The 27086-nt window shown below is 44.7% G+C and overlaps 1 protein-coding gene across 6 annotated transcripts in view; it reads left to right on the top strand.

The window, feature by feature from the left end:
• The window catches only part of LOC126260925 (uncharacterized), a 562950-nt gene that overhangs the window by 328308 nt on the left and 207556 nt on the right, over positions 1–27086 (top strand). For 4 of the 6 annotated variants that reach the window (XR_007546665.1, XM_049958417.1, XM_049958420.1 and 1 more), the window contains exon 2: positions 16589–16672. The exons of the other annotated variants lie outside the window; for them this stretch is intronic. Coding sequence is in view for 3 of the 4 variants with exons in the window: in XM_049958417.1 (XP_049814374.1) it covers positions 16589–16672 (84 nt within the window). In the remaining variant the exon portion in view is untranslated. The remainder of the gene's footprint in view (positions 1–16588; positions 16673–27086) is intronic. 6 annotated transcript variants of the gene reach the window in all.

Genomic DNA, 27086 nt, shown 5'->3' with positions numbered 1-27086 from the left:
AAAAGCTAAGTCAGCGTTCAAGAATCCCAATAATATCACAATCCAAAACGCCTCCAAAACATTCTACGTGCTGCGAAATAGTTTCATGAGCATACATTACATTGTTATAAAGTTTAGTGATGATTTTTTCCTATAGAAATAATTCTGCTGTTCTAGATTTATGTACATAATTATTCCATTTGTCAGGACAATTAACCAATAATCTTTATGCTAAACTTAATGCATTGATTTGATAGTTAACTTTCATGGATGACTTTTTAGTCACAAACCTATCGTAAGGGAACAGTCATGTTGACCATCGCAGGGGAACAGAGATTTTTTATGAATAAAAGGTAGCCTATGTGTTAATTCATTGTATAAGCTGTCTCCATTCCGAAGTTCACTGCATTGCGTTCACTACGTTGAATTGCATTATGTACGACATATTAAACAAAAAGCATTTTCTCAGATGTAATAAAGTTCAAAAATCGAAGAGTATATAGCTTTCTCTAAGGGTAATTATTGTTTCACTATTCGCGATATGCTCTTCAACTCAATAAATATCTTGTACTACACACTCACATAAGTGGCCTGTGTGTTAATTCAGGGCATAAGGTAATTTCACTTCAGATTTCTTCCAAAGTCATCCAGCCGTTTCAGCATGAAGGACTAACAAACGCCGGCCGGAGTGGCCGAGCGGTTCTAGGCGCTTCAGTCTGGAACCGCGCGACCGCTGCGGTCGCAGGTTCGAATCCTGCCTCGGGCATGGATGTGTGTGAGGTCCTAAGGTTAGCTAGGTTTAATTAGTTCTAACTTCTAGGGGACTGATGACCTCGGAAGTTAAGTCACATAGTGCTCAGAGCCATTTGAACCATTTGACTAACAAACGTACTCACATACAAACTTTCGCATTAACAATATACATATAATAAAAAGCACTCTTTGCCTCACTACATAGCGATCTTTGAAGTAAGGGTGAATGATTTGGATTGAACGTACCATCGACGTGATGTCATTAGGAATGAAGAACAGGCTCCGATTAGAAAAGGATACGAAAGAAAATTATTTTTTACTCGTAGACATTTTCTTTAATCTCGTTTGGAGATCACTGTCTCGAGAATCAGTGGTCAATACTAAAGAAACCTCCTGATGTTCTGAATGAACAAAAACAGTGAACCACCTGCACCGTGACAGCTAAACACGTATGTGCATCTTTCTCTTCCTAATGAGGCTCCAAATCACCCAGCACGTAGACATAACGCTCTATGTCTCGCATGGCGGGTGTTGTGTACTGATATTGTCCCAGCACTGTCCCTGTTGTCCCGCTGAAACATCTTGCCAACAAAGGAAGTGCAGCTTCTGCACTGTTATCGCAGATGACAAAAAGATGTAAAAAAAACCTAGCTTATATCACCCTCTATTCTTGTCTGCAGAAGAATCGTAGATTATATTCCAAGCTCAAATGTTATAGCGGTCAAAAAGGAAAACAAGCTCCTCTCAAAGAATTAATAAATGGTTCAAATGGCTCTGAGCACTATGGGTCATCGGTCCCCTAGAACCTGCGTCCGTAGCTGTCACGCGGTTCCAGACTGAAGCGCCTAGAACCGCACGGCCACACCGGCCGGCCGCGGTTCCGGACTAAAGCGCCTAGAACCGCACGGTCACAGGGGCCGGCGTACAGAATAGCTTTAGAAATAAGTGATTGCTTCATCAGTTTTTAAAATCTGGGGCCCACGAGAAATACAGGCCTCGCAACCAACTAGTGACTTCACACTAATCCCTCTACCCGTCATATTTCACGAAAACTCGCCTCCGTGCAGACCCCACAGGAAATCAATACGTAAATGAAAACAAACCCACTAAATGTCTTAACTTTCTCTATCGATAGCTCGCATGCATTTAAATGGCTGTTAAGATTTATTAACGTCGTCTGAAATATTCTGGCGGAAAAATTACTACACTCTTTTAGCGGTTTGCAATTCAGTCTAATATATTGTTGCAACAGTGCTGATGGAGTACATGAAATGATTACATTTGCAGATCAACAGCACAAACGGTTCTGAGGTACCAGGTAGCGACCCATGCTGAAACACCTATATTATTACTTAGTGTGTCCTCATGGGCTGCAATACAGGCGGTGACTCTGGCATCTAGTCAATCGCACAGATGGCGAATACAGTCCTGGGATATGTTATGCCACGATCGCTCGAGCTCTTCACGTAGTTCTGTATGAGTTGTTGGCTGATGAGTCACACGAATTATTTCTCGTCCCATCACATCCCACACATGTTCGATTGGAGCCAAGTCTGGAAATCGTGCTGGTCAGTGAAATTTCTGCACGACTTGCAGAGCACGTTTAGTTTCACGAGCATTGTGTCGGTGAGCATTATCCTGTTGGAATAATACGTCACCTACCTGTTGCAAGACCGGCAAAAGAACGGGTCTAACAACATTCTGCTTGTGCCGAACGCTGGTTAGCCCTCCAGAAATACCAAAGGTGAATGAGAGTTGTAGCTTATCGCATCCCACACCGTTAGGCCCTTGGTGGGGCCAGTGTCTCTTGGACAATGGACAATGGACTCTACGCATCGTACGCGCAAATAACTACTACTTGCATTCGTCTCTGAAGACCACGACGCTCCATTCCATCTTCCAAGTGATCCTCTGACTACACCAGTCGAGCCGTGCACGTCGAGCCTGTGGCTTGAGTGGAAGACGGGCTGAAGGTCTGCGTGCCCCACTGCTAATAACTGGTTCACAACAGTTCGTGTTGGCAAGTCTGGGCTCAAAAGCCCTCTTACCTGTGCTGTGGTAGGTGTATGATCTGCCACTACTGTCCTTACAATACGACTATCCTGGACTGCTTGAATACTGCCCTGGACTGCCCACTGCTTGAATACTGCTCAGCGGTGTGGGATCCGTGCCAGATAGGGTTGATAGAGAAGATCCAACGGAGAGCAGAGTGCTTCGTTACAGGATCATTTAGTAATCGCGAAAGCGTTACGGAGATGATAGACTTCAGTGGAAGACTCTGCAAGAGAGACGCTCAGTAGCTCGGTACGGGCTTTTGTTGAAGTTTCGAGAACATACCTTCACCGAGGAGTCAAGCACTATATTGCTCCCTCCTACGTATATCTCGCGAAGAGACCATGAGGATAGAATCAGAGCGATTAGAGCCCACACAGAGGCATACCGACAATCTTTCTTTCCACGAACAATACGAGACTGGAATAGAAGGGAGAACCGATAGAGGTACTCAGGATACCCTCTGCCAAACACCGTCAGGTGGCTTGCGGAGTATAGATGTAGATGTAGATGTAGACGGCGTATGTGCTGCGTCTAGATGTGTGACAATGTTCACGTCACTACTGATACCAGCATCGTTGCAACACTGACGCAACACGTCCAACTTTCGAGGGAATTCTTCGAAAGGACCATCCTGGCACTCGGAAGGCCATTTGATCCCTTTGAAACTCGCTCAATTGGCTGTAGGAGGCACGAGTGCGTCTCCGTTGCACGGTTACCTGCTTGCTTCACACGTTTGCACCACAAAGAGCCATCTGGCTATTAACGGGTAGACACAGATGGCGCTCTGTTAGCTATGGCCACTACGCTATCTATTGCTGCACGATGCTGAAACCATTGTCAGTACACCTACTATAACCCAGGCGGGATATGCCGTCATCGTATCAAAATCGACGTCGTCTTTCCAGGTGTACTAATTTTTTCCGGCAGTGTAGTTACTCGCTCCCCGCCCGTGGCGGCTGCTGGCATTCGTGTAAGACCGGCTGTGTCACTTGCTGTGACGTACGTGCGGCGGCCTGCCTTTCTCGTGCGTCTCGTTAAAAACGCAATTCAGTACGCTATGCTCGACGGCAAATATTCAACGGAAACTGAAGTAATACCGGGTGTGACCCAAAGAAGCCTATTGGAACCTATAATATTCTCAATATAGATGAACTACACTACTGGCCGTTAAAATTGCTACACCAAGAAGAAATGGACAAATACATTATACTAGAACTGACATGTGATTACATTTTCACGCAATTTGGGTGCATAGATTCTGAGAAATCAGTACCCAGAACAACCACCTCTGGCCGTAATAACGGCCTTGATACGCCTGGGCATTGAGTCAAACAGAGCTTGGATGGCGTGTACAGGTACAGCTGACCATGCAGCTTCAACACGATACCACAGTTCATCAAGAGTAGTGATTGGCGTATTGTGACGAGCCAATTGCTCGGCCACTGTTGACCAGACGGTTTCAGATGGTGAGAGATCTGGAGAATGTGCTGGCCAGGGCAGAAGTCGAACATTTTCTATATCCAGAAAGACCCGTACAGGACCTGCAACATGCGATCGTGCATTATCCTGCTGAAATGCAGGGTTTCGCAGGGATCGAATGAAGGGTAGAGCCACGGGTCGTAACACATCTGAAATGTAACGTCCACTGTTCAAAGGGCCGTCAATGCGAACAAGAGGTGACCGAGACTTGTAACCAATAGCACCGCATACCATCATGCCGGGTGATACGCCAGTATGGCTATGACGAATACACGCTTCCAATGTGCGTTCACCGCGATGTCGCCAAACACGGATGCGACCATCATGATGCTGTAAACAGAACCTTGGATTCATCCGAAAAAATGAAGTTTTGCCATTCGTGCACCCAGGTTCGTCGTTGAGTACACCATCGCAGGCGCTCCTGTCTGTGATGCAGCGTCAAGGGTAGCCGCAGCCACGGTCTCCGAGCTGATAGTCCACGCTGCTGCAAATGTCGTCGAACTGTTCGTACAGATGGTTGTTGTCTTGCAGACGTCCCTAACTGCTGACTCAGGGCCCCATCTGTTGACTCAGGGATCGAGACGTGGCTGCACGATCCGTTACAGCCATGCGGATGAGATACCTGTCATCTCGACTGCTAGTGATACGAGGCCGTTGGGATCCAGCACGCCGTTCCGCATTACCCTGCTGAACACACCGATTCCATATTCTGCTAACAGTCATTGGATCTCGACCAACGCGAGCAGCAATGTCGCGATACGATAAACCGCAATCGCGATAGGCTACAATCCGACATCTATCAAAGTCGGAAACGTGGCGCCGGTCAACTGCTGTTTGTGTATGAGAAATCGGTTGGAAACTTTCCTCATGTCAGCCACGTTGTAGGTGGCGTCACCGGCGCCAACCTGGTGTGAATGCTCCGAAAAGCTAATCATTTTCATATCACAGCATCTTCTTCCTGTTGATTAAATTTCGCGTCTGTAGCACGTCATCTTCGTGGTGTAGCAACTTTAATGGCTAGTAGTGTATTTGTCGGATTGGACCACCAGCAGTATCAGCAGGACACTGACAAATTTAGCAGTTGCTATAAAAAATGACAAGTCTATTTAAAATTTGATAAATATGAGATAATACAATAAAGAGATTAAATCGATAGTAGCCGATTGCAACTTCAGTAATAAACATCCGAAGCACGTAACATAGTTTAAATGCACTACCTGACAAATAAGTGGCGCACCTTGGATGGGAGGATGAAACACGGTTGAGAGGGTATGTGATGTCATTTCAGGGATTACAACATCGACTCAAATTTATAAAGAATTTTGGCAACATGAGCGCATTTATCAGTACGACGTTGCCACGCTTCTGCCCTGCATGCATGCACTGATTTGGTCGAGAAGGATGTCATAAGGCCGTTGTATCATCTAAGGCAAGCTCATGACAGCGCGTGTACCGGCTTTGGGACGGAGTTGACCGCGGAGCTGGTCCCGCACATGTTCTAATGGAAGTACCTCAACATAAGTACCTCAGCATCACGTAGACAGTTCCAAGTCACACTTTCCATGTGTGTAGGACCAGCACTGACCTGTTGAAAGATGGCACCCTGATACTGTCGCATGAGGACACAGGAAGTTCGTGACTTGCCGTTGTGTAGTTAGAATTCGCTCAAGCACTACCGACTCTGGCCTGAAGTCGTACCGGATGGCTCCCCACACCACGAAGCCAGGAGTAACACTGCTGTGCCTCTCCAGAACACTGGAAGAACGGGCCCTGTCGCCAGGTTGCCAAAATACTCGCTGACGATGGTCATGCGGGGTAGAGCAGAACCGAGATTCATCTCTGGACACAATGGGACTGCATTCATCAGCAGTCCAAGCTTCCCGGCCACAGCACCACTCCACACACAGTCATTTGTGTCACGGTATCAACGGTGGCCTCTGCATGGGACGGTAACTCTCTAGTCCGCCTGCTGCTGGTTTCCGACCAAAGATGTGGGATGATACAAGATATTGCAGGGAGTCCATTACTTGTTCTCGGATAGCTTGTTGCCAAATACGGCGTTCCTCCCTTGTGACAGTCAGATGCGAGCGACCGGAACCCTGACGACGGGCATGCGTGCCATCACGTTCCCCTGCAGTCCAACGTCGGAACACCGCACATCCGAATGCTCCGCAAATCTGGGTATAGCACGATTCGACTAGCCGACCAAGGGGAGAACCAGAACTACGTGAGGCGCCGACAACTGTTTCTCGGACGAGCGCACCGGCATCTCTGTGTCCTTCACAGTGATCAGTCAACATCCGTCGCTGTTCACGCCCTTTATATACCCTACCAGGCCTGGTGAAACACTGCACACGAACAACAGTAGTGCGCTCCGGTGGTTGTTGCACCTGTCACACACAGTTGCAGCTCTTACCATTTACATACCCCTCGATGGGACCTTTCCTGTGGTGCTAATGTATAAGGTCCACTGAAAGCCCCCCCCCCCCCTCCCCCCTTATATTTAATGCTGTGAATGCAGACAGAAACTCCAACCCAAGTCAAAGGGATTAAATGGTCTTTCAAAATGTCATAGCCTAGACGTAGTGACTCTGCTTGCCTCAAAAATTCTTCCAAGGACAAGATACTAGATGCTGTTGTTTCATTCAGCGAGCAGCAAGAATGCAACTGTTTGAACGTTGCTACTGGCAGTAAGTGAATAGATGATGTTATAGTCACAAAGCTACCGACTTACGTCGATATATATCGAGCAGAAGTAGCGAGCAAGGTGACACTGTTACGGCGACAGACGGTAGCGCCTGTTAATTATATTAAATCTTATACGCTACTGGCCATTAAAAACGCTACACCAAGAAGAAATGCAGATGATAAACGGCTATTCATAGGACAAATATATTATACTAGAACTGAGATGTGATTACATTTTCACGCAATTTGGGTGCATAGATCCTGAGAAATCAGTACCCAGAACAACCACCTCTGGCCGCAATAACGGCCTTGATACGCCTGGGCATTGAGTCAAACCGAGTTTGGGTGGCGTGTACAGGTACAGCTGACCATGCAGCTTCAACGCGATACCAAAGTTGATTAAGAGTAGTGACTGGCGTATTGTGACGAGCCAGTTGATCGGCCACCATTGACCAGACGTTTTCAATTGGTGAGAGATCTGGAGAATGTGCTGGCCAGGGCAGCAGTCGAACATTTTCTTTATCCAGAAAGACCCGCACAGGACCTGCAACATGCGGTCGTACAATATCCTGCTGAAATGTAGGGTTTCGCAGGGATCGAGTGAAGGTTAGAGCCACGGGTCGTAACACATCTGAAATGTAACGTCCACTGTTCAAAGTGCCGTCAATGCGAACAAGAGGTGACCGAGACGTGTAACCAATGGCACCCCATACCGTCACGCCGGGTGATACGCTAGTATGGCGATGAAGAAATACACGCTTCTAATGTGCGTTCACCGCGATGTCGCCAAACACGGGTGCGAACATCGTGATGCTGTAAACAGAACCTGTATTTATCCGAAAAAATGACGTTTTGCCATTCGTGCACCCAGGTTCGTCGTTGAGTACATCATCGCAGGCTCTCCTGTCTGTGATGCAGCGTCAAGGTTAACCGCAGCCATGGTCTCCGAACTGATAGTCCATGCTGCTGTAAACGTCGTCGAACTGTTCGTGCTGATGGTTCTTGTCTTGCAAACGTCCCCATCTGTTGACTCAGGGATCAAAACGTGGCTGCACGATCCGTTACAGCCATGTGGATAAGATGCCTGTCATCTCGACTGCTAGTTATACGAGGCCGTTGGGATCCAGCACGGCGTTTCGTATTACCCCCGTGAACCCACAGATTCCATATTCTGCTGACAGTCATTGGATCTCGACCAACGCGAGCAGCAATGTCGCGATACGATAAATCGCAATCGCGATAGGCCACAATCCGACCTTTATCAGAGTCGGAAACGTGATGGCAGGCATTTCTCCTCCTTACACGAGGCATCACAACAACGTTTCATCAGGCAACGCCGTCAACTGCTGTTTGTGTATGAGAAATCGGTTGGAAACTTTTCTCATGTCAGCACGTTGTAGGTGTCGCCACCGGCGCCAACGTTGTGTGAATGCTCTGTAAAGCTAATCATTTGCATATCACAGCATCTTCTTCCTGTCGGTTAAATTTCGCGTCTGTAGCACGTCATCCTCGCGGTGTAGCAATTTTAATTGCCAGTAGTGTCGTTTAATTGTTTCGATTATAAGAAAATATGTTTTAAAATCTGAGTTTCAAAGCATTACTTTGTAAAAACTCAAAACTTGAAGGGGAGGGGTTGTGTGGTTGAAGAGGTGCTTTCCGGCACCTAAAATTTTACAAGGTAAACCCTGCTGTTAGGGAAAGCTCGTAAGAAATTTGTAAAGTAAAGGAAATGACACACGAGATGCTAGTATCCCCAGTTCTAGAACAATGCTCCAGTACTCAGAGTCCTTACCATTTTTTTTTAATTTATTGTCTTTCTGGACGTGCCCATACAGCCAGCTCAATAGTGGAATATCAGTTATGACGGTACGAAAGTAATGACAACACAACATCCACTGCCTGAGCGGAGAAAAATCTGCGGCCGCACGGCTACCGACGGGGGCGATAATATTGTTGCTACGTATTCTTCACGGCTTGCGTGCTGTGCAGGGTGATTCAAAAGGTTCCGCACAAACTGAAGGAGCTGACACAGCAGTCGAAATGCAACAACGCTGGTATAGAAACTTGTGGTCTTTGAAGTAATCCTGACTCAGAGAAAGCTTTCGATACTTGCAGCGACTGATGTTGACACCATACCTTGTGTACTTTGTAGACTGTGCCAGACTTTTCTATGAAAATGTGCATGTTTTGAATGTGGTGATGACCATTTTGAACACTATGATGTGCAACAGTACTGAGTAAACAATGCATAATCTTTGCTGAATTTTAGCCGGCCGCGGTGGCCGAGCGGTTCTGGGCCCTTCAGTCCGGAACCGCGCGACTGCTACGGTCGCAGGTTCGAATCCTGCCTCGGGCATGGGTGTGTGTGATGTCCTTAGGTTAGTTACGTTTAAGTAGTTCTAAGTTCTAGGGGACTGATGACCAGAGAAGTTAAGTCCCATAGTGCTCAGAGCCATTTGCTTAATTTTAAGCACGTCTTCGTTAATTGCTCATGTGGTTCCTGATGTTCCAAAGCTTTCACTGGTTCAGGATTATTCCAAGACCATACGGGAGTGCCTGTTCCAAGGCCGTTGTATTTCTACTCTTCCATCAGCTACTTCAATTTGCGCGCAAACTTTTGAACCGTCCTATGTAAGTACATACTGACACTTCTACGTCTTGAATTACAACCAAAAGAATTACTGCAATACTCTTCATTATAGTGGAGAGCTATGCGAACGCCTTGTCCAACGAAGACGAGGCGAGTAGCTGCCTTCCAGATCGAAGGACGACCGCTTGTTACCGTGCCCTTCGCAACATTCTTTCCTTCTTGAAAGCGATGTTACCGCCAGCGTTCTTTCTCACATCAACTTCTTAAGTTACCGCAGCCTTTTGACTTTACCATAGGCTATTACATGGCAAATTTTAAAAAAATTATCTCTCAAGTTCTCCCAGATCGGCCCTTGTTGATGCACCTGGTTGTTATAACTAAGTGCAGCTACTCACAGAGGTCCAATGTGGACTCTGATTACGTATGCCAGCGACGTGTGGTACATGCTCGTATTTTAATTCCTTAATGTGGAACATATTAAGTTGGGAAAAATTTAGTTCTAATTTCGTCCACCACGTGCAAATCTGGCACTGTGAATGAAAGGAAGACGTATAAAAATGTTTCCAAACGTAATGGATTAATAGTGGGCGCAGGCAGCCAAGGCCAAACAAGTGAGTAAGTCATGTCGTTGATTTTATAATTAAACACCATGTACACAATTTGTTCAAAATGAACTCCAGAGACGTCGACGAAATTTTTCACTGCCAGATTTACACTGCCAGATTTGCACCTGGTGACCAAACTAGAACTTATCTACTGTATTTTTCCAGCATAAATCTGTTCCACATAACACACTAGCGTATATGCCAAGATTCGCTGGCTACGGTAATTACAGCCAACAAATTCAAATGGCTCTAGACACTGTGGGACTTAACATCTGAGGTCATAAGTCCCCTAAACTTAGAACTACTTAAACCCAAGGGCATCACATACATCCATGCCCGAGGCAGGTTTCGAACCTGCGAACATAGCAGCAGCGCGGTTCCGGACTGAAGCTCCTAGAACCGCTCTGCCACAGCGGCCGTCTACAGCCAACACTGGACCTCCATGAGTAGCCGCAGTTTAATTATGGCCACCTGGTACTCTCATTCTGCTGCAGTAAACGTGTATGTGTGTGTGTGTGTGTGTGTGTGTGTGTGTGAGTGTGAAAGAGAAGAGCAGAGAGAGTTCGCAGAATGGAAGGCGGAAAACGTGCTATCGCTTGCTGCGGGGTGCCTATACCTTACAACCTCTTGCAGTTCGTTTTCGCGTTGCAAAAGGTACACGTCTCCGTATAAACACAGGCATGTTGCTGCCGATTGGTAAGTGGGTTATAAAGTGCAGTAATCTATTCTGTAAGGTTTTTCAGCGCCGATACTACTCAGAAAACAAGCATTTTTTCGCTATAAGTGCGCTTAAGCGTAGTCAGTTCTTTTTGACTGCATTTTGAGAAATTTAACTTCGGGCTGCCTGTACGCAGCACTGGGAAGAAACGGGTTAGTTAGTGATCGAGCGAGGTGGTGCTGTGATTAGCATACTGTACTCGCATTCTGGAGGACGGCGGTCCAGATCCGCGTCCTTCCACTTATCTTTAGGGTTTGATTTCCCGACAGTGCAAATGCCAAGATGATTCCTTTGAACGGCCACGGTCGATTCACTTCCCATCCGTGAAGCGTTCAGAGCGTGTTCTCCGTCTCTAATGATCTCGACATCGGCGGGACGTTAAGCTCTAATCTTCCTTCTTTTCTTCCTTCGTCTAATTACTGATTAAAATACGTCGCTACGCGAGTCTAACCTCAGCTCACAATCTGGAGATTATTCATAAAACACATCGCAATAATATACCAAGCTCACAATAAGTTTGTCCGCTTTAGCAATGCAGCATTTTGTGCAGTGTTGCTGGTACCCTACTACTGGTATTCGTAGCCCAAATGAAAAATAAAGAAATGCTATGTACTAGAAACTTGAATATGTAGCATTTCAGTGTGGTGTCTCTGATATTCGTGTCGTCTTTCTCCATTACTCGTGCATGCATTGCTAATAAGTTTTCTTTTATTTCTTCTTGATGGGACGTACCTACAATACGATATCAGCGTATTCTCTCACTCCAATATTTTCCGATTCAAGGACAGTTGTACCTAAGTACTCAACACCACGCACGCGCACTTGAAATTAATGAAGCCATAGTTGGCAAACCACTTGAAAATCCGGATGAATCAGACCGAGCGAGGTGGCGCAGTGGTTAGACACTGGACTCGCATTCGGGAGGACGACGGTTCAATCCCGCGTCCGGCCATCCAGATTTAGGTTTTCCGTGATTTCCCTAAATCACTCCAGGTAAATGCCGGGATGGTTCCTCTGAAAGGGCACGGCCGACTTCCTTCCCCATCCTTCCCTAATCCGATGAGACCGATGACCACGCTGTCTGGTCTCCTTCCCCAAACCAACCAACCAACCAACCAACCGGATGAATCCTCGCCACGTGATATGCTACTCATTAAAACGAAACTAGTTCGATTTCTTTCGAATCTATGAAAGAAAAATATCGTCCTATTACGAATATTTACAGCGAAGTCTGCGAATATTTATGGCGACATTTTTGTGCTTATGCACGCGCACAACATTGGCAGTCAAACAAGGTTTCCCGGTAATGGCTGACACTTGAAGAAAACTGTTGCAAAAATTTTATTCACTCTCGATTCAGTACGAGTAAGTCGTGTGTTTTCTTTAGCCTCTTACAACGAGATTTCATTTTGAAATAACATCCTTTTTTCTGGGGCTCCAAAATGTATCAGTAAAATTGGTGAATATGCTGTGGCCATTAAATTCTGTTTTATCGCTAGAGATGTTGTCAGGCGCTATTAAGAAGCTCAGATAAATTTACTGTTCTTCACGAGATCGAATTTCTTGCAACTGTTTCTTGCGTGAAAAATATTTCATTTACTCCTTGTCCAGAGTTGTTTGTACATGCACTTAGCTATTTCTGATTTGGGAAAATAGTTAAGATGAAATACGTTTATGTACTCTCTAAACATGTGTGTACGCTGCTGCCTGTCTGGACAGTATATCGGCAGGACAGCTTTATCAACGTACTTTATACATGCCACCATATTTTTTCTCGTATTTTTCAAAAAAGACGCCGAAGCCTGTGTATGAATAATACTGCAAATTTCTGATAGTGGCACAAGAGGGCTACGATATTTATCACATGTATTTGCATCTAAACACGCCGAGGATATGTACCGTCAACTTTTTTATGGAGAAGGGAAAATTCAGAAGTCTGTGAACAATCTTCGTTATGAGGCCGCAATATGATAAGGAGGGATCTGCGTTTGGAATAGGCTTTAGTCTCGCCTCTCTATAGCCTGGGCACAAGTCAGAAGCGTTAAGCGACAGATGTGGGTGGGCCATTTGGTGTTCCACGGGCGCTGCTATCTTTATGACGCTTCTGTCAGCCCGTATTATACCGCGTCCCGTATTTCGGTTGTTATTGATGTTGCACGACACGCAATCTGGCGGTTGTACACGTCCTGGTTATTGGCACTACATCCGGTATCCATTTCAGTCACCTGCCGTAACTGTTTGAAACAAACCAACCTCTGTGCGGACAGACAAAGCTTGCATGCAGCTACAGTTGGGGCCGCTTGTCTGCTGTTACCAGAGAATTACACGCAGGCGCTCCAACGTCCAGCTACCCGTAAGCGAGACAACTGAATGATACGGTAGTGACAGTGAGAGGACGGTATATTAGCGAGTTACGTGCTTTTAGCTGGGCAGTGTATGCGCTGGAGAAAATTCAATAGCGCCAAACTGGAGTAATTGGCAAAGCACAGCTTGTACGGTCGAACTATTGGCAACAGGAAAGCGCGCTGAGCTCGCGACATTTCACTAAGCATCCGCCTCCGAAACCTCAGTCCGGCAATATGTCAGGCAATATGACACTGATATGCTTATGGCTATCCAGGTCAATATTAAATGGAAGAGTCTTCGAATCACCTCCCACACATCCATGACAAATCGTCTATCCCAGAACGAACTCGATGCGTGTGTGGAGTAATATATATCAGCCTTTTCTGCCTACGTCTGCTATAACGTTGTTAGTGGCAAGCTAACGACGCGAGAGGAACTGTTTCGGATTGGAATGGCACGGGACCAGTATTGCACTAAGTGCGCTCTACAAGACACCGTAGCACGTCGTTTCGTGTACGCTGATCAAAAGAAAACGTGGGCGTGAGTTCGTAAAAGATTGACCCATATTATCGGCAAGGCACCTTCAGGAATACTACTATAAAATATATTCCGATCAGATTGGCACTTCTGTCCGTGTGCAAAACAGAACACCTATGTTTGTACGTCGCTCACTTTGTCTCTTACGTACTCTCGACTTTAACTCGGCAAACTACGGGCGTTAAAAACTATTTATTTCAGCAACACCGGCTATTGAAAAACAAGTTACAGCAAAAATATGAAGAAGTTTTCTGCTATTTTTTGGAAATCTTTCTTAGTAAAGTCGAACAAAGTTCTTATACAAGATTTTTTCTTAGTCTCTGAGCAGAGTGTTAGTGTTTTGTCTCATGAAAAGTTGCACCATTTCTCAAAGAGGCTTTTCGCTGTATTTTTTTTCTTTCCAAAGTGTTTTATTAGATTGGTGCATACGTTCTTAGCGTTTTCGTCTTGCACGTTGGTATTTTTGTTTTGCACATTGGTATTCCGTTGCTATGGGTTTATGTATCGATTGCCATTTTTTATTTGTAGGTCACTGTTGCTGTTTGAGTTAACATAACGTGATGTTGTCATTTGGAGAAAGTGAGTGGAGCTGTGGACGCTAGAAAATGGAGCGCCAAGTGGAGAAACTGGAACATTTCCAACTTGAGTTCAGTAGAGGGGTGGCAGCAGCGGAGCCAGTCAGAAACATTTGTGCCTTGTATCGGGATAATACCCTTGGACAGAGGATGGCAAAAAACGTTTCCTCGGTTTAAGGAAGATTGTTTTCACATTAATCGCTCTCTACATTCACGAAGAACTTCGGTGTTTGATGAAGCTCTTTAAACGCATTGATCCACAACTATCTGTGTCTGTGCACTCGAGAACAGGAAAATGTGATGAACTGTGATCATTCCACCATAATGCGACTTTTTTGCAGTGGGGGGAGGTTCAAAAATCGGCTGTATGGGTACCGCATGTTCTAAATAAAAATCACAAAAGTCAGCGGGAGGTCATAAGTGCATCTCTGCTCCTTATCATCAGTTGTCTCGAGAACGACACTGACAATTCCTATCCTGTAACGTTACTGATGACGAGAAACGATGTCTTTAAACTAACATAAGGAAAAGAAAGGAATTGTTGAGCCTGAACGAAGCAGCAACAAGCATACAAAGACATACGCGCATCCTCAAAAGATGTTATGCATCTGGAGGAACATCGACACAGTGGAGTACTACGAACTGCTTCCCGAGCTGTAAACATCACTAGTGACATTTTTGTCAACAACTAAGACGTCTATCAGACGCATTCCAAGAAAAACGACCAAGAAAACTGCGTGCAGTGATGCTACTCCACGATAACGCTGCCCGTATTCTGCTGGACTGACGAAAAGCACTATACGGCAGTTTGGTTCTAAAGTCATTCCGCACTTTATTCATCTGATCTTTCGCCGTCAGATTTTCACCTTTTCCGGTCTCTATCGAACGAGCTTCAAGGAACTTCCCTTCCGGATGAAAATACGCTTCGAACATGGCACGACGAGTTCTTCGTCTCAAAACCACATGATTTCTACAGACCGTTGTAAATAGTGAAGGAGAATATGTTATTGATGACTTAAGTCCATCGGCCGTGGGGCCGAGCGGTTCTAGGCCCTTCAATTTGGCACCGCGCGACAACTACGGTCGCAGGTTCGAATCCTGCCTCGGGCATGGATGTGTGTGATGTCCTTAGGTTAGTTAGATTTAAGTAGTTCTAAGTTCTAGGGGGCTGGTGACCTCAGATGTTAAGTCCCATAGTGCTCAGAACCACTTGAATTGGACTAAAGTCTCTGTTACTTGTATCTGTTGTGTTTATAAACTTATGGAAAAAAGCTACGAGCTTATGCACCAACCTAATAGTTGTTTGTTCAAGAGGAGCAGCTATTGGTTCTTTTCTGTTGTCTTACAGAGTAACTTGTCATAACGTCTTTTCTTCCCACGCTGAAGTTCCTTAATTTTGCGAGAGGAGATTTATTTATTTTTCTTTCAACGAAGAGGTTATTGTGTTAATTTATATGAAGAAGTTATTTCTGTTTTTCATGAAGAAGCTCATCTTCTGCCATGTCGTGTTACTTAAGAAGTCTGGGAGACATCTCAAGACAGTTTCCGCGAAGAAAATATGGTTATGATCTACAAGTTTAAGCCGATTGAGGCGTTTCTTACGGTAAATGTAAAAAAAGTTAAGAAAATAATCAAGAGCGGTAACGTATGACTGTGTGGTGGCGCTCGAGCGGGAGGTACTTGGTTCTAACCCTCTTGGTCGTACAATTTTTGCCGCAACTAATAGGTCGGCAAACGGAGGAGAGTGAGCACCGTACAGATGTTGAATACCAGACTTTTCTCCAAAGTCCTGAGTTAAATTCTGAACCTATCCGCAGAGTTTCATGAATGAGGGTAGTGACACTGTTGTTGATGATGCGTCCATCGGATGGAGATTCAAGCCCGGCGACCCCTTGGTGCTAATCAAGAGGCTAAATGCCGGCGCCGGATTCGACCCTCTCCCTTCTCTTGTCATCATACATAAAAAACATGATATCACACTGTTCATAAATCCAACACAGTCACCTAATCCGAACAGATACACTTCAAACGCGACTGTGATACTCCTCTGGTGCATGGGCCATTGGGCACGGAGGAATGAAAATTTTTTCCATTATGTGGTAAGTCTACCCTTCGGGCCCCTTCAAAAACACTGCCTTACGACTGTTTGTTTCTGCAGAGTGCAGTCCGCCATAGACATGTAAGACATTGGTGGTGGATATTCCAGTGACCTACGCAATGCTACACGTGCTCATGCCGTCGCTTGTCGCTTTTCCTTTCGCAGGTGCTGTTCCTTCCACAAGCAATGAGTCCGTGACGGGAACCAACTGCTGCGAAATACCTGGCTTCTCCGGAGCCGGCAAACCAGGTTTGTTGCTGACGGTTGTACGTGGCTGGTGGTGAGGGTCGCACTTGTGGTGGTGGTACCAATGGTATTTGTGTTATTGTAGCGGTTTCTTATTGATGAAATCATTTGCAAGTGCAGAACTAGACTCAGTACTGGCAGCGCTACGGTACATTGCCCATTCAGAAGGTAACAAGTAAGTCCGTGGTGCAGGTGCGACCATTTAGTGTTAGGTTTTCGCTGTGAAATGATTTATCCGCAAATGTGTAGTGTTTATTAAACTTGCAGCGCTATAAAATATTAGCCATGCTTTATTAAGGTTGTATAGTAAAAGGAACGTCCCAGTTGAACCATAGTTATGTATTATGATCTGCAGTTCTTTTATGGTAATACTAGCCGATTGCTTGGAATTTCCCAGTTATTTGTTATTCCCATTGTTGTATTAGATAAGGAAAGAAATGAGACACAAATAGTATACTAACATCTGCTGTTTACTTAAGTATTTATAAAGAACAGAAATTCGTTGTGATATTAATTTTTAACACAAAAGTTGATCATAAAGGGTGTCCCATAGGGAATGAAAATTTTGAAATACTCGTCGCTTCTGTTCTAGTATGTTGGCAGCACTAAACGTTGCACGTTTTCGTCTGTTTTCTTTCTGTTTGGTAATGGAGCGCTTGCTTCACGACGCAGTAGCGTGTTGTCATTATGAAAACTTATTACAAATATGATGAATGTTCGCAAACTCCGTGGAATATTTGGTCAACGTAATGCACTGAATAAGGCGACTGCAATGGGACTAATTGCTACATTTGAGGAAACTGGCTCGGTTGTGAACATTAATAGCTCGAAGCGTCCTCGTGTTAGTCGTTGTGCGAAAAACATCGTCATAGTGCATGCTAATGTTGCTGGAATTCTGGTAAAGTCTATTCGCTGAAGTTCATAACGACGGGATATTCCCAGCACCAGCATGCAGCAAATTTCGCGGGAAGTCAATGGTTACGTTCAATTTTTCCGTGAAACAGAGACTCAGTTGTAAACGCATAGCATCACTGGAGCCGAAGCTGTCAGAAAAGCTGTTAACAAATAGCTTTACAAGATCAAGCAAATAAATGGTAAACATATGCATAACATGATCGTATCATAACAAAAATACAACTGACATTTACACTCCAAGAGGCCAATTGGACCATATCATTACAAGCTAAGACGTAAGCAAATGGTGCCACATGTAGACAAAGACTAGCATGGACGTTAGGAGCAACATTATACCCATTATGCCATCTTCACAGTTACACCTGATGATGACAAATCGCCGAAACGAGCTCGTCGTGTAACAAGTGCCACTGCGGGCTCAAATGGCTCTGAGCACTATGGAACTTAACATCTGAGGTCATCAGTCCCCTAGAACTTAGAACTACTTAAACCTAACTAACCTAAGGACATCACACACATCCATGCCCGAGGCAGGGTTCGAACCTGCGACCGTAGCGGTCGCGCGGATCCAGACTGAAGGGCCTAGAGCCACTCTGCCACCACGGGTAAATAAATAGTTCAGCGAAGAAGTTGTACACTGCTGGCCACCGTAAAAGCAACACCCTGAAGGAAGCATCCGAATCGAGTGAAATTTACACCATGGGTTTGCAGCGATGAGATATGCAACTGATTAGAATTTCAGCGCAGACGCACATCACACGCGCCTGTGGCGCCACCTCATAGTGCCATTTAAGGCTTGGCGATTTCGACGAGTGTACGTTCGGCACGTGTGTTTACCTTGTGGTTGTTTCACAAGACGATCAGTTATGCCTCGTAGACAACAGCGAACATCTTTTGATCAAGTATCCGAGTTCGACAGAGGAAGGATAGTGGCTCACCGAGATTGTGGATTATCATACAGAGAAATCGCTAGTCGTGTTGGACGAAACCAAACAACTGTAATGCGGATATGTGGCCGTTGGATGCAGGAGGGTACGACGGACCGACGTGGTCGATCGCATTCACCTCGGTGCACCACTGCACGTGCTGATAGGCAAATTGTGCGCATGGCAGTGACGGATCGCTCAGTGACATCCCGAACCATAGCACAGCACATTGCGTCTGTAAAGCATCATCCAGTGTGTGCGCGTACCATTCGACGCCGTTTACAGCAGAGTGGTATGTCCGCAAGACGTCCATTGCTTCGTCTACCATTGACGCAGAACCACAGACGTCTCCGTCGCCAATGGTGTGATGACAGACGGATGTGGACGGCAGAATGGAGTGACGTTGTCTTTACTGACGAGGCACGCTTCTGTCTGCAGCACCACGATGGTCGGATTCGAGTGTGGAGACACCGTGGAGAGAGGATGCTGGACAGCTGCATTATGCACCGCCACACTGGTCTTGCACCGGGTATTATGGTATGGGGCGGTATTGGATATTACTCTCGCACGCCTCTAGTACGCATTGCCGGTACTTTAAATAGCCGGCGCTACATATCCGAGGTGCTGGAGCCAGTTGTCCTTCCTTACCTTCAGGTCTCGGCCACAGTCATATTTCAACAGGATAATGCGCGACCACACGTGGCACGCATTGTCCAAAGGTTCTTCGTCAATAACCAGATTGAATTGCTTCCCTGGCCGGCTCGCTCTCCGGATCTTTCGCCGATAGAAAACATGTGGTCCATGGTTGCTCAACGAGTGACCCAGATTACATCCCCAGCTGCCACACCAGATGATCTTTGGCAACGTGTGGAAGCTTCTTGGGCTGCTGTACCCCAGGAACACATCCAACGTCTCTTTGACTCAATGCCGAGAGGTGTGGCAGCGGTGATCTCCAACAATGGCGGCTACTCTGGCTACTGATTCTGGCAGGAACCACATGTCACAGACGTCTGTAAACGTAATCATTTGATACTTGGTCAACATGTTATCTACAAAATACATTTTGTTGTGCTACCTCTTGTCTTTCTTGGTGTTGCATTTACGGTGGCCAGCAGTGTACATAAAACATAATTTTATGCTGTTACATACTCAAAAGTTGCAAGAATTTAATAAATCTTTGGGTGTACCTACACTTGAGTAAGCAAAGTGAAGTTGCCCATGGGAGAAGCATGACGATCTCAAATCGACTCCGCAGTGGTTAATAGATGGCTCTGTCAATTACTGGAAAAGTTAAGAGCGATATCTTAAGATAACAAGACGATCTCGCTCTGGAAAAATAAGTACCAATAATGCACAGGACAGTATTCGGTTGTTATTGTTCCTACTACTTCTCTCGCGACACGATACGGCGCCTGAGCCGCAAAAACTGATTCAGGGCAGCGGTCTCCAGTCCTATCCACCCGGGCGGCATGAAATTTTCTGACGGTTAAAAACAAAAGCATCATTATTTCGTAAGATTGTAATGCTAATTACGTAACTTATCAACAATTATAATTTTTATTTCAAATACAAGTATTAACATGTGAGAAAATGTGAGGGACGCTACAGCTTGTAAATGAATGTACGAACATATTCCTCACATAGTCAACCCACTGCACACATGCACTTCCTACCATGCATTTACGACTGAAAAGCTGAGACACTTCTATCACATGTGCTTAAATCCGGCCGGAGTAGCCAAGCGGTTCTAGGCGCTACAGTCTGGGACCGCGCGACCGCTACGGTCGCAGGTTCGAATCCTGCCTCGGGCATGGATGTGTGTGACGTCCTTAGGTTAGTTAGGTTTAAGTAGTCCTAAGTTCTAGGGGACTGATGGCCTCAGAAGTTGAGTCCCATAGCGCTCAGAGCCATTTTTTGTGCTTAAATAAAAACTAAAACTTAACTCCGTCCGAACAGACCGTGGTAGGCCCAACGGTACCGACCGACCGCCATGTTGCCCTCAGTCGTTAGGCGTCACTGGATGCGAATATGGAGGGGCATGTGGTCAGCACACCACTCTCCAGGTCTTCGTCAGTTTTTGTGACCGGAGCCGCTACTTCTCAGTCAAGTAGCTCCTGAGTTGGCCTCAGGAGGGGTGAGTGCACTCAGCTTACCAACAGCGCTTAACTTCGGTCATCTGACCGGAATAGGAGTTACCACTGCGGCAAGGCCGTTGGCACATGTGATTAGATATCTCATGAAAATACACTCTCCGAGCTGTGGGTAGTTCCCACAATAGACCATAAATTGCTTCATTATTCTCTTTGCAACAATAAACAAACTAAAGTTAAAATCTTCTGGGTTGCTAGGCCGCGTCATATTTCGTCTAGAATAATCGACGTTTCGACGCCTCTGCTGGGATCTTCTTCAGGATCTTCCGGTGTCCACTGTTGCTAGAACACTGTCAGAGACCAGTGTGACGTTCTCTTATAAGGGGGAGTTTTCCCGCGTTTGTGCTGGAGAAGTGGGAGTATGTATTATTTTAGAGGAAATATGACGCGACCTAACAACCCAGAAGATTTTTAACTTTAGTGACAACGGCTACGAAAGCCTGCAGACTTACATAATAAACAAACTAATTGACAGCATAATATGACGATCACCATGTAAAGGCTACTGCACTACTGTAAAGCCTGCACAGTTTTATTATTGGGGAAAGTCGTCAGACAAAATGCATTGGCAGCTTGAAGTCTTTCAATTTCCTCCAGTTAAGACGTTTGGAGTCCAACAGCCAAGTGATTTACGAACGGTAAGTGTAGTGCAGAGATTTTAACATGGTCGATTTTAAATGGAGGTGCAGGAAGTGGGTGAAGTAAGTCTCGCTAGAGAGGGGAGAAGTGCAGAGGAAACATGTATCGTAACAAGTGTCTACCCTCAATGTGGATCATTAGCTTTATTTTTAGTGAGGAGTTGTAGGTAGCACTCCCGGTGTACTGACAATTGCTTCATCATTCCATAAAGAAGGTTCTTAGGAATAAGCAGTACCGAATGTCTTATTGACTCGTTAGTTCGTTGTTTAAAAAAACACTTACAAGAACTAAGTATCAATTAACTTTCATCATTTTAAGAATAAAAGCGTTCAAAGGATATTATTCTTCATTCTAAAGTTTAGTTAGGTGCTAATTTTAAAGATTGGGGAGGGGGTAAGGGTGGACGACTAGCTGATATCTGATTAATCTCAGGGGTAATAGTCTCAGAAGTGTTGAGAGCCATTGATTTAGTGGCAAATAAACTGCAAATCGTGATTTTACGCTAGAAAGAAATTTCATTCCTACAAAACTGCTCGTGATAGCTAGCTTTCAAATCGATTGATGTTACTACAGAAAATTGTAAAGAAGTAACAGTTGTCTATATCTATGCGTTCCAGAGTTGTACTGGGTTGTTAAAGTGCAGGTATTCACAGAGATCCAGTGTGGACTATAATTATTGTATGGCAGAGAAACTTTGTAGATATTATAATGCCTTAATGCAGAACCGATGTATGATGGAAAAAAATTAGTTCCTATTTTGGCCACCAGGTGGATATGTGGCGCTACGATAGCAAGAATGACGCACAGAAATGTTTTCATTTTTAGTGGATTAGGAGAGGGACACGGCCAGAAAAGGTCAAACAAGTGAGAAAGGCATGATGTTGATTTTAACTATAACAACCCAGTACAACTCTGGGACGCACAGAAACAGCCAACTATTACTTCTTTAAAGAATGTAGTGCTTTACAATTTTCTGTAGTAACATCAATCCATTTGAAAGTTAGCTATCATGAGCAGTTTTGTAGGAATGAAATTTCTTTCCAGCGTAAAATCACGATTTGCAGTTTATTTGCCACTAAATCAGTGGCTCCCAACGTTTCTGAGACCATCACCCCTGAAATAAATCAGATATCAGCTAGTCGTCTACCCTCTCCCCGCTCCCCAATCTTTAAAATTAGCGCCTAACTAAACTTTAGAATGAAGAAGAATTTTCTTTGAACGCTTTTATTCTTAAAGTGATGAAAGTTAGTTGATACTTAGTTCTTGTAAGTGTTATTTTTTTTTTTTGGGGTGGGGGGGGGGGGGGTTGGTTGGGGTTGTTTGGGGGAAGAGACCAAACAGCGAGGTCATCGGTCTCATCGGATTAGGGAAGGATGGGGAAGGAAGTCGGCCGTGCCCTTTCAAAGGAACCATCCCGGCATTTGCCTGAAGCGATTTAGGGAAATCACGGAAAACCTAAATCAGGATGGCCGGACGCGGGATTGAACCGCCGTCCTCCCGAATGCGAGTTCAGTGTGCTAACCACTGCACCACCTCGCTCGGTTGTAAGTGTTTTATTAAATCACGAACTAACGAGTCAATAAGACATTTGGTACTGCTTATTCCTAAGAACCTTCTTTATGGAATTATGAAGCAATTGTTAGTGTATCACGAGTGCTACCTACAACTTCTTCTCGTAAAAAATAAAGCTAATGATCCACATTGAGGGTATACACTTGTTACGAAACATGTTTCCTATGCACCTCTCCCCTCTCTAGCGACAATTACTTCACCCACATCCTACAACACCATTTAAAATCGACCATGTTAAAATGTCTGCACTATACTTGCTGTTCGTAAATCACTTGGCTACTGGACTCCTTACTTCTTGACTGGCAGAAATTGGAAGGGTTCAAGCTGCCAATGCTGTTTGTCTGACCACTTCCATCAATAATAATACTGTGCAGGCCTTACAAAACTACCACTTACAAACAGCTTGTTCAATATGAGCACCGCAGACGTCGACGAGGTTCTGTACAGCGCCAGATTTGCACCTGGTGTCCAAAATTGTAACTAATTTTTTTCCAGCGTAAATCGGTTCCACACAATGTGTTAGCATATCTATGAAGTTTAACTACCATACAGTAATTGCGGCCCACACTGCACTTCCGAGAGTTGCCGCACTTTAACTACTTCATATAACCACCTGGTACTTCCCTTCCGAAGTCTCACCCCCATCCCTAACGGTGTGCTAAACTCAGAGTATTTTATTGCGAGTTGTATATTTGTACCAAGTTAAAATGAAATTGATCCAGGTATTACACAGACTGATAGCAAACATGAGTACTCAATCTGTTTGTAAACTCATTTTCGTCGCATATTCGTTCGGATAGAGAACGCTACAGACGAATGGAAAAACTAGTAGAAGCCGACCTAGGGGGAGATCAGTTTGGATTCCGTACAAATATTGGAACACGTGACGCAATACTGGCCCTACGACTTATCTTAGAAGCTAGATTAAGGAAGGGCAAACCTACGTTTCTAGCATTTGTAGACTGAAGGTGGCAGGGGTAAAATATAGGGAGCGAAAGGCTATTTATAATTTGTATAGAAACCAAAAGGCAGTTATAAGAGTTGAGGGGCATGAAAGGGAAGCATTGGTTGGGAAGGGAGTGAGACAGGGTTGTAGCCTCTCCCCGATGTTATTCAATCTGTATATTGAGCAAGCAGTGAAGGAAACAAAAGAAAAATTCGGAGTAGGTATTAAAATCCACGGAGAAGAAATAAAAAGTCTGAGGTTCGCCGATGACATTGTAATTCTGTCAGAGACAGCAAAGGACTTGGAAGAGCAGTTGAACGGAATGGACAGTGTCTTGAAAGGAGGATATAAGATGAACATCAACAAAAGCAAAACGAGGATAATGGAATGTAGTCGAATTAAGTCGGGTGATGCTGGGGGTATTAGATTAGGAAATGAGACACTTAAAGTAGTAAAGGAGTTTTGCTATTTAGGGAGTAAAATAAGTGATGATGGTCGAAGTAGAGAGGATTAAAATGTAGACTGGCATTGGGAAGGAAAGCGTTTCTGAAAAAGAGAAATTTGTTAACATCGAGTATAGATTTAAGTGTCAGGAAGTCGTTTCTGAAAGTATTTGCATGGAGCGTAGCCATGTATGGAAGTGAAACATGGACGATAAATAGTTTAGACAAAAAGAGAGTAGAAGCTTTCGAAATGTGGTGCTACAGAAGAATGCTGAAGATTAGATGGGTAGATCACATAACTAATGAGGAGGTGTTGAAGAGGATTGGGGAGAAGAGAAGTTTGTGGCACAACTTGACTAGAAGAAGGGATCGGTTGGTAGGTCATGTTCTGAGGCATCAAGGGACCATAGGACCACAAATTTAGTATTGGAGGGCAGCGTAGAGGGTAAAAATCGTAGAGGGAGACCAAGAGATGAATACACCAAGCAGATTCAGAAGGATGTAGGTTGCAGTAGGTACTCGGAGATGAAGAAGCTTGCACAGGATAGAGTAGCATGGAGAGCTGCATCAAACCAGTCTCAGGACTGAAGACCACAACAACAACAACAACAACAACAGAGAACGCTAGACGTTACAATCGCAATAATATCACGGAAAAAATCAGTTTGCACCTGGTGATGTTAAGGGTCGTGGTGTGGAAATAAATATTGTTGGGTGGCCGTACGGAGCTTTATATCTTTGTTGGAGGTTGCGGTATTATTGTCAAGGCTCAGACGCGGCAGCAAAGTGAGCCATATTTCAGTGTGGGTTTTGGAGAAGGAATACTTTTCGTGAATGCTAAGGGCCGTCTGGGTGCGGATGCTCTATTTGCTATAATTACAGTTATCTCCAGATTTTCGTCTATAAATTACAAGCGACACGACCCGGTTTGGCACGGGTACCATTAAGTACCTACGCCCAGACGACTTGACTGACGTGGCGTATTTTGGTTGTGGGCTACAAATGACAATCGGAGAATAACATTACGTTATTGAAGATCATCACTTTCATGTAACTTACACGATGTAAGCAGACTGGTGAGTTATCTGGAGGTATGAATGTTATGTGTTCCATACTGAATTGGCATTTGGAGTCACATCTCATGGCAGTGATGGTAACACAACGCGAGATAAATAATTGTTTACAACCAATGTAAGCATTGTTTGCGAATCGTAGGTATGTAGGTGTGTGTGTGTGTGTGTGTGTGTGTGTGTGTGTGTGTGTGTGTGTGTGTCACTATGTATCGAAAGCTGGCTGAAGTGGCACAAATAAAAGAAAAAATAAGGAAAAACACGCATGATGTACATGTTTACCTCGTGCTACAGTACTCTTCGTGTGAAGCTTAGTACGCAATGCGTCTCACATCACAGCTTTATGTTGAGGTGGTTGTGTTGTCGTATTTATTACGATACTTCAGAGTTGAGCAACTCATTGCAAACAGTGAATTATGAGTTCGAATTGCGACTGGCGACTTGAGGGAAGCAGAAATTGGCATCTGAAATTGTCGTCATATTTCGAAATGCGTCTCTCAAACATCTGTAGAAGTATTTCGAAATCGTATGTATTCATCCACAAGAAATTTCTGAATTCCATTCAAAAGGATCGTGCTCATGTCTCTATGACCTTTAAAAGGCCTAAATCTCTTTCTCGCCAGTGGAGATTACAGATACAGCCGTCTCATTAGTGGAATGTCAATTATGGCGGTACGAACGTGACGACAGCACGACAGCCAGTTCCCGAGCGGATCTATTAGACCACACTCTAGATGTAAACTAGTTCAAGCTTTCTGATAACTCAAGCGACTGCTGTTTGGTAGGTGGCAGTAGCATCATGTTGACAAGTTAACTTTAATTCATTGTAATTCAGACAATTTGTACGAAATTAGTGTAAATTGTAGACAAAAACCTTTCTTGTGAATCAGTGCATCTGTTTGTGAATACCAGATAACAATCCCGACAAAAGTTCCTGAGATTAACCTGCACATAAAAACGGACTCTAGGAGGCTACTTGTGTGTGTGTGTGTGTGTGTGTGTGTGTGTGTGTGTGTGAAATCTTATGGGACTTAACTTCTAAGGGCATCAGTCCCTAAGCTTACACACTACTTAACCTAAATTATCCTAAGGACAAACACACACACCCATGCCCGAGGGAGGACTCGAAACTCCGCCGGGACCAGCCGCACAGTCCATGGCTGCAGCGCCCGAGACCGCTCGGCTAATCCCGCGCGGCTAGAAGGCTACTTCAACTTACATATAATTATAGAGGTTGCATGTACGAGACTTGAAACTCATTTTTACTGACTGGAATGCCTTTGACTCGTAACCTAAATTTATGCAACATTTCAGTTAAATCTTGATTATGTATGACGCATAGTCCAGTCACCTTCATTACGCATTTGCTTCAGATTTCACTTTTTGATGCCGGACACACTTAATAAATCCTCCTCTTGCGGGTATGTGTGAATGAATGCAATAAATTCTTGCCCAGTTTTGCGTGCACATGAAATTTTTTTGCGTGCGCATGGAATTATACTGACGTTTATCGGAAGTGACAAGTATGCTTTGTAGGAGGATTGTTAAACAGTGCTTTAAACCAGATATGTTGCGGTTTGCATCATTCGGTTTACATGACGTATTGGAATGATGACTTTATTGCAGACTATGAAGTAGGTCAAATTACTCTGGTACTGTGAGTGTACTCGCAGAAGACACTCTGCAAACTGGCTGATGGGAGTAGCTGAACTGTTACTCGCCCCTCCTCAGTTACAACGGAAAATCCAGTAAATTG

This window comes from Schistocerca nitens, chromosome 5, assembly GCF_023898315.1.
Source record: "Schistocerca nitens isolate TAMUIC-IGC-003100 chromosome 5, iqSchNite1.1, whole genome shotgun sequence".
Lineage (NCBI taxonomy): Eukaryota > Metazoa > Arthropoda > Insecta > Orthoptera > Acrididae > Schistocerca > Schistocerca nitens.
This window is presented reverse-complemented; position numbering and strand designations above follow the sequence as displayed.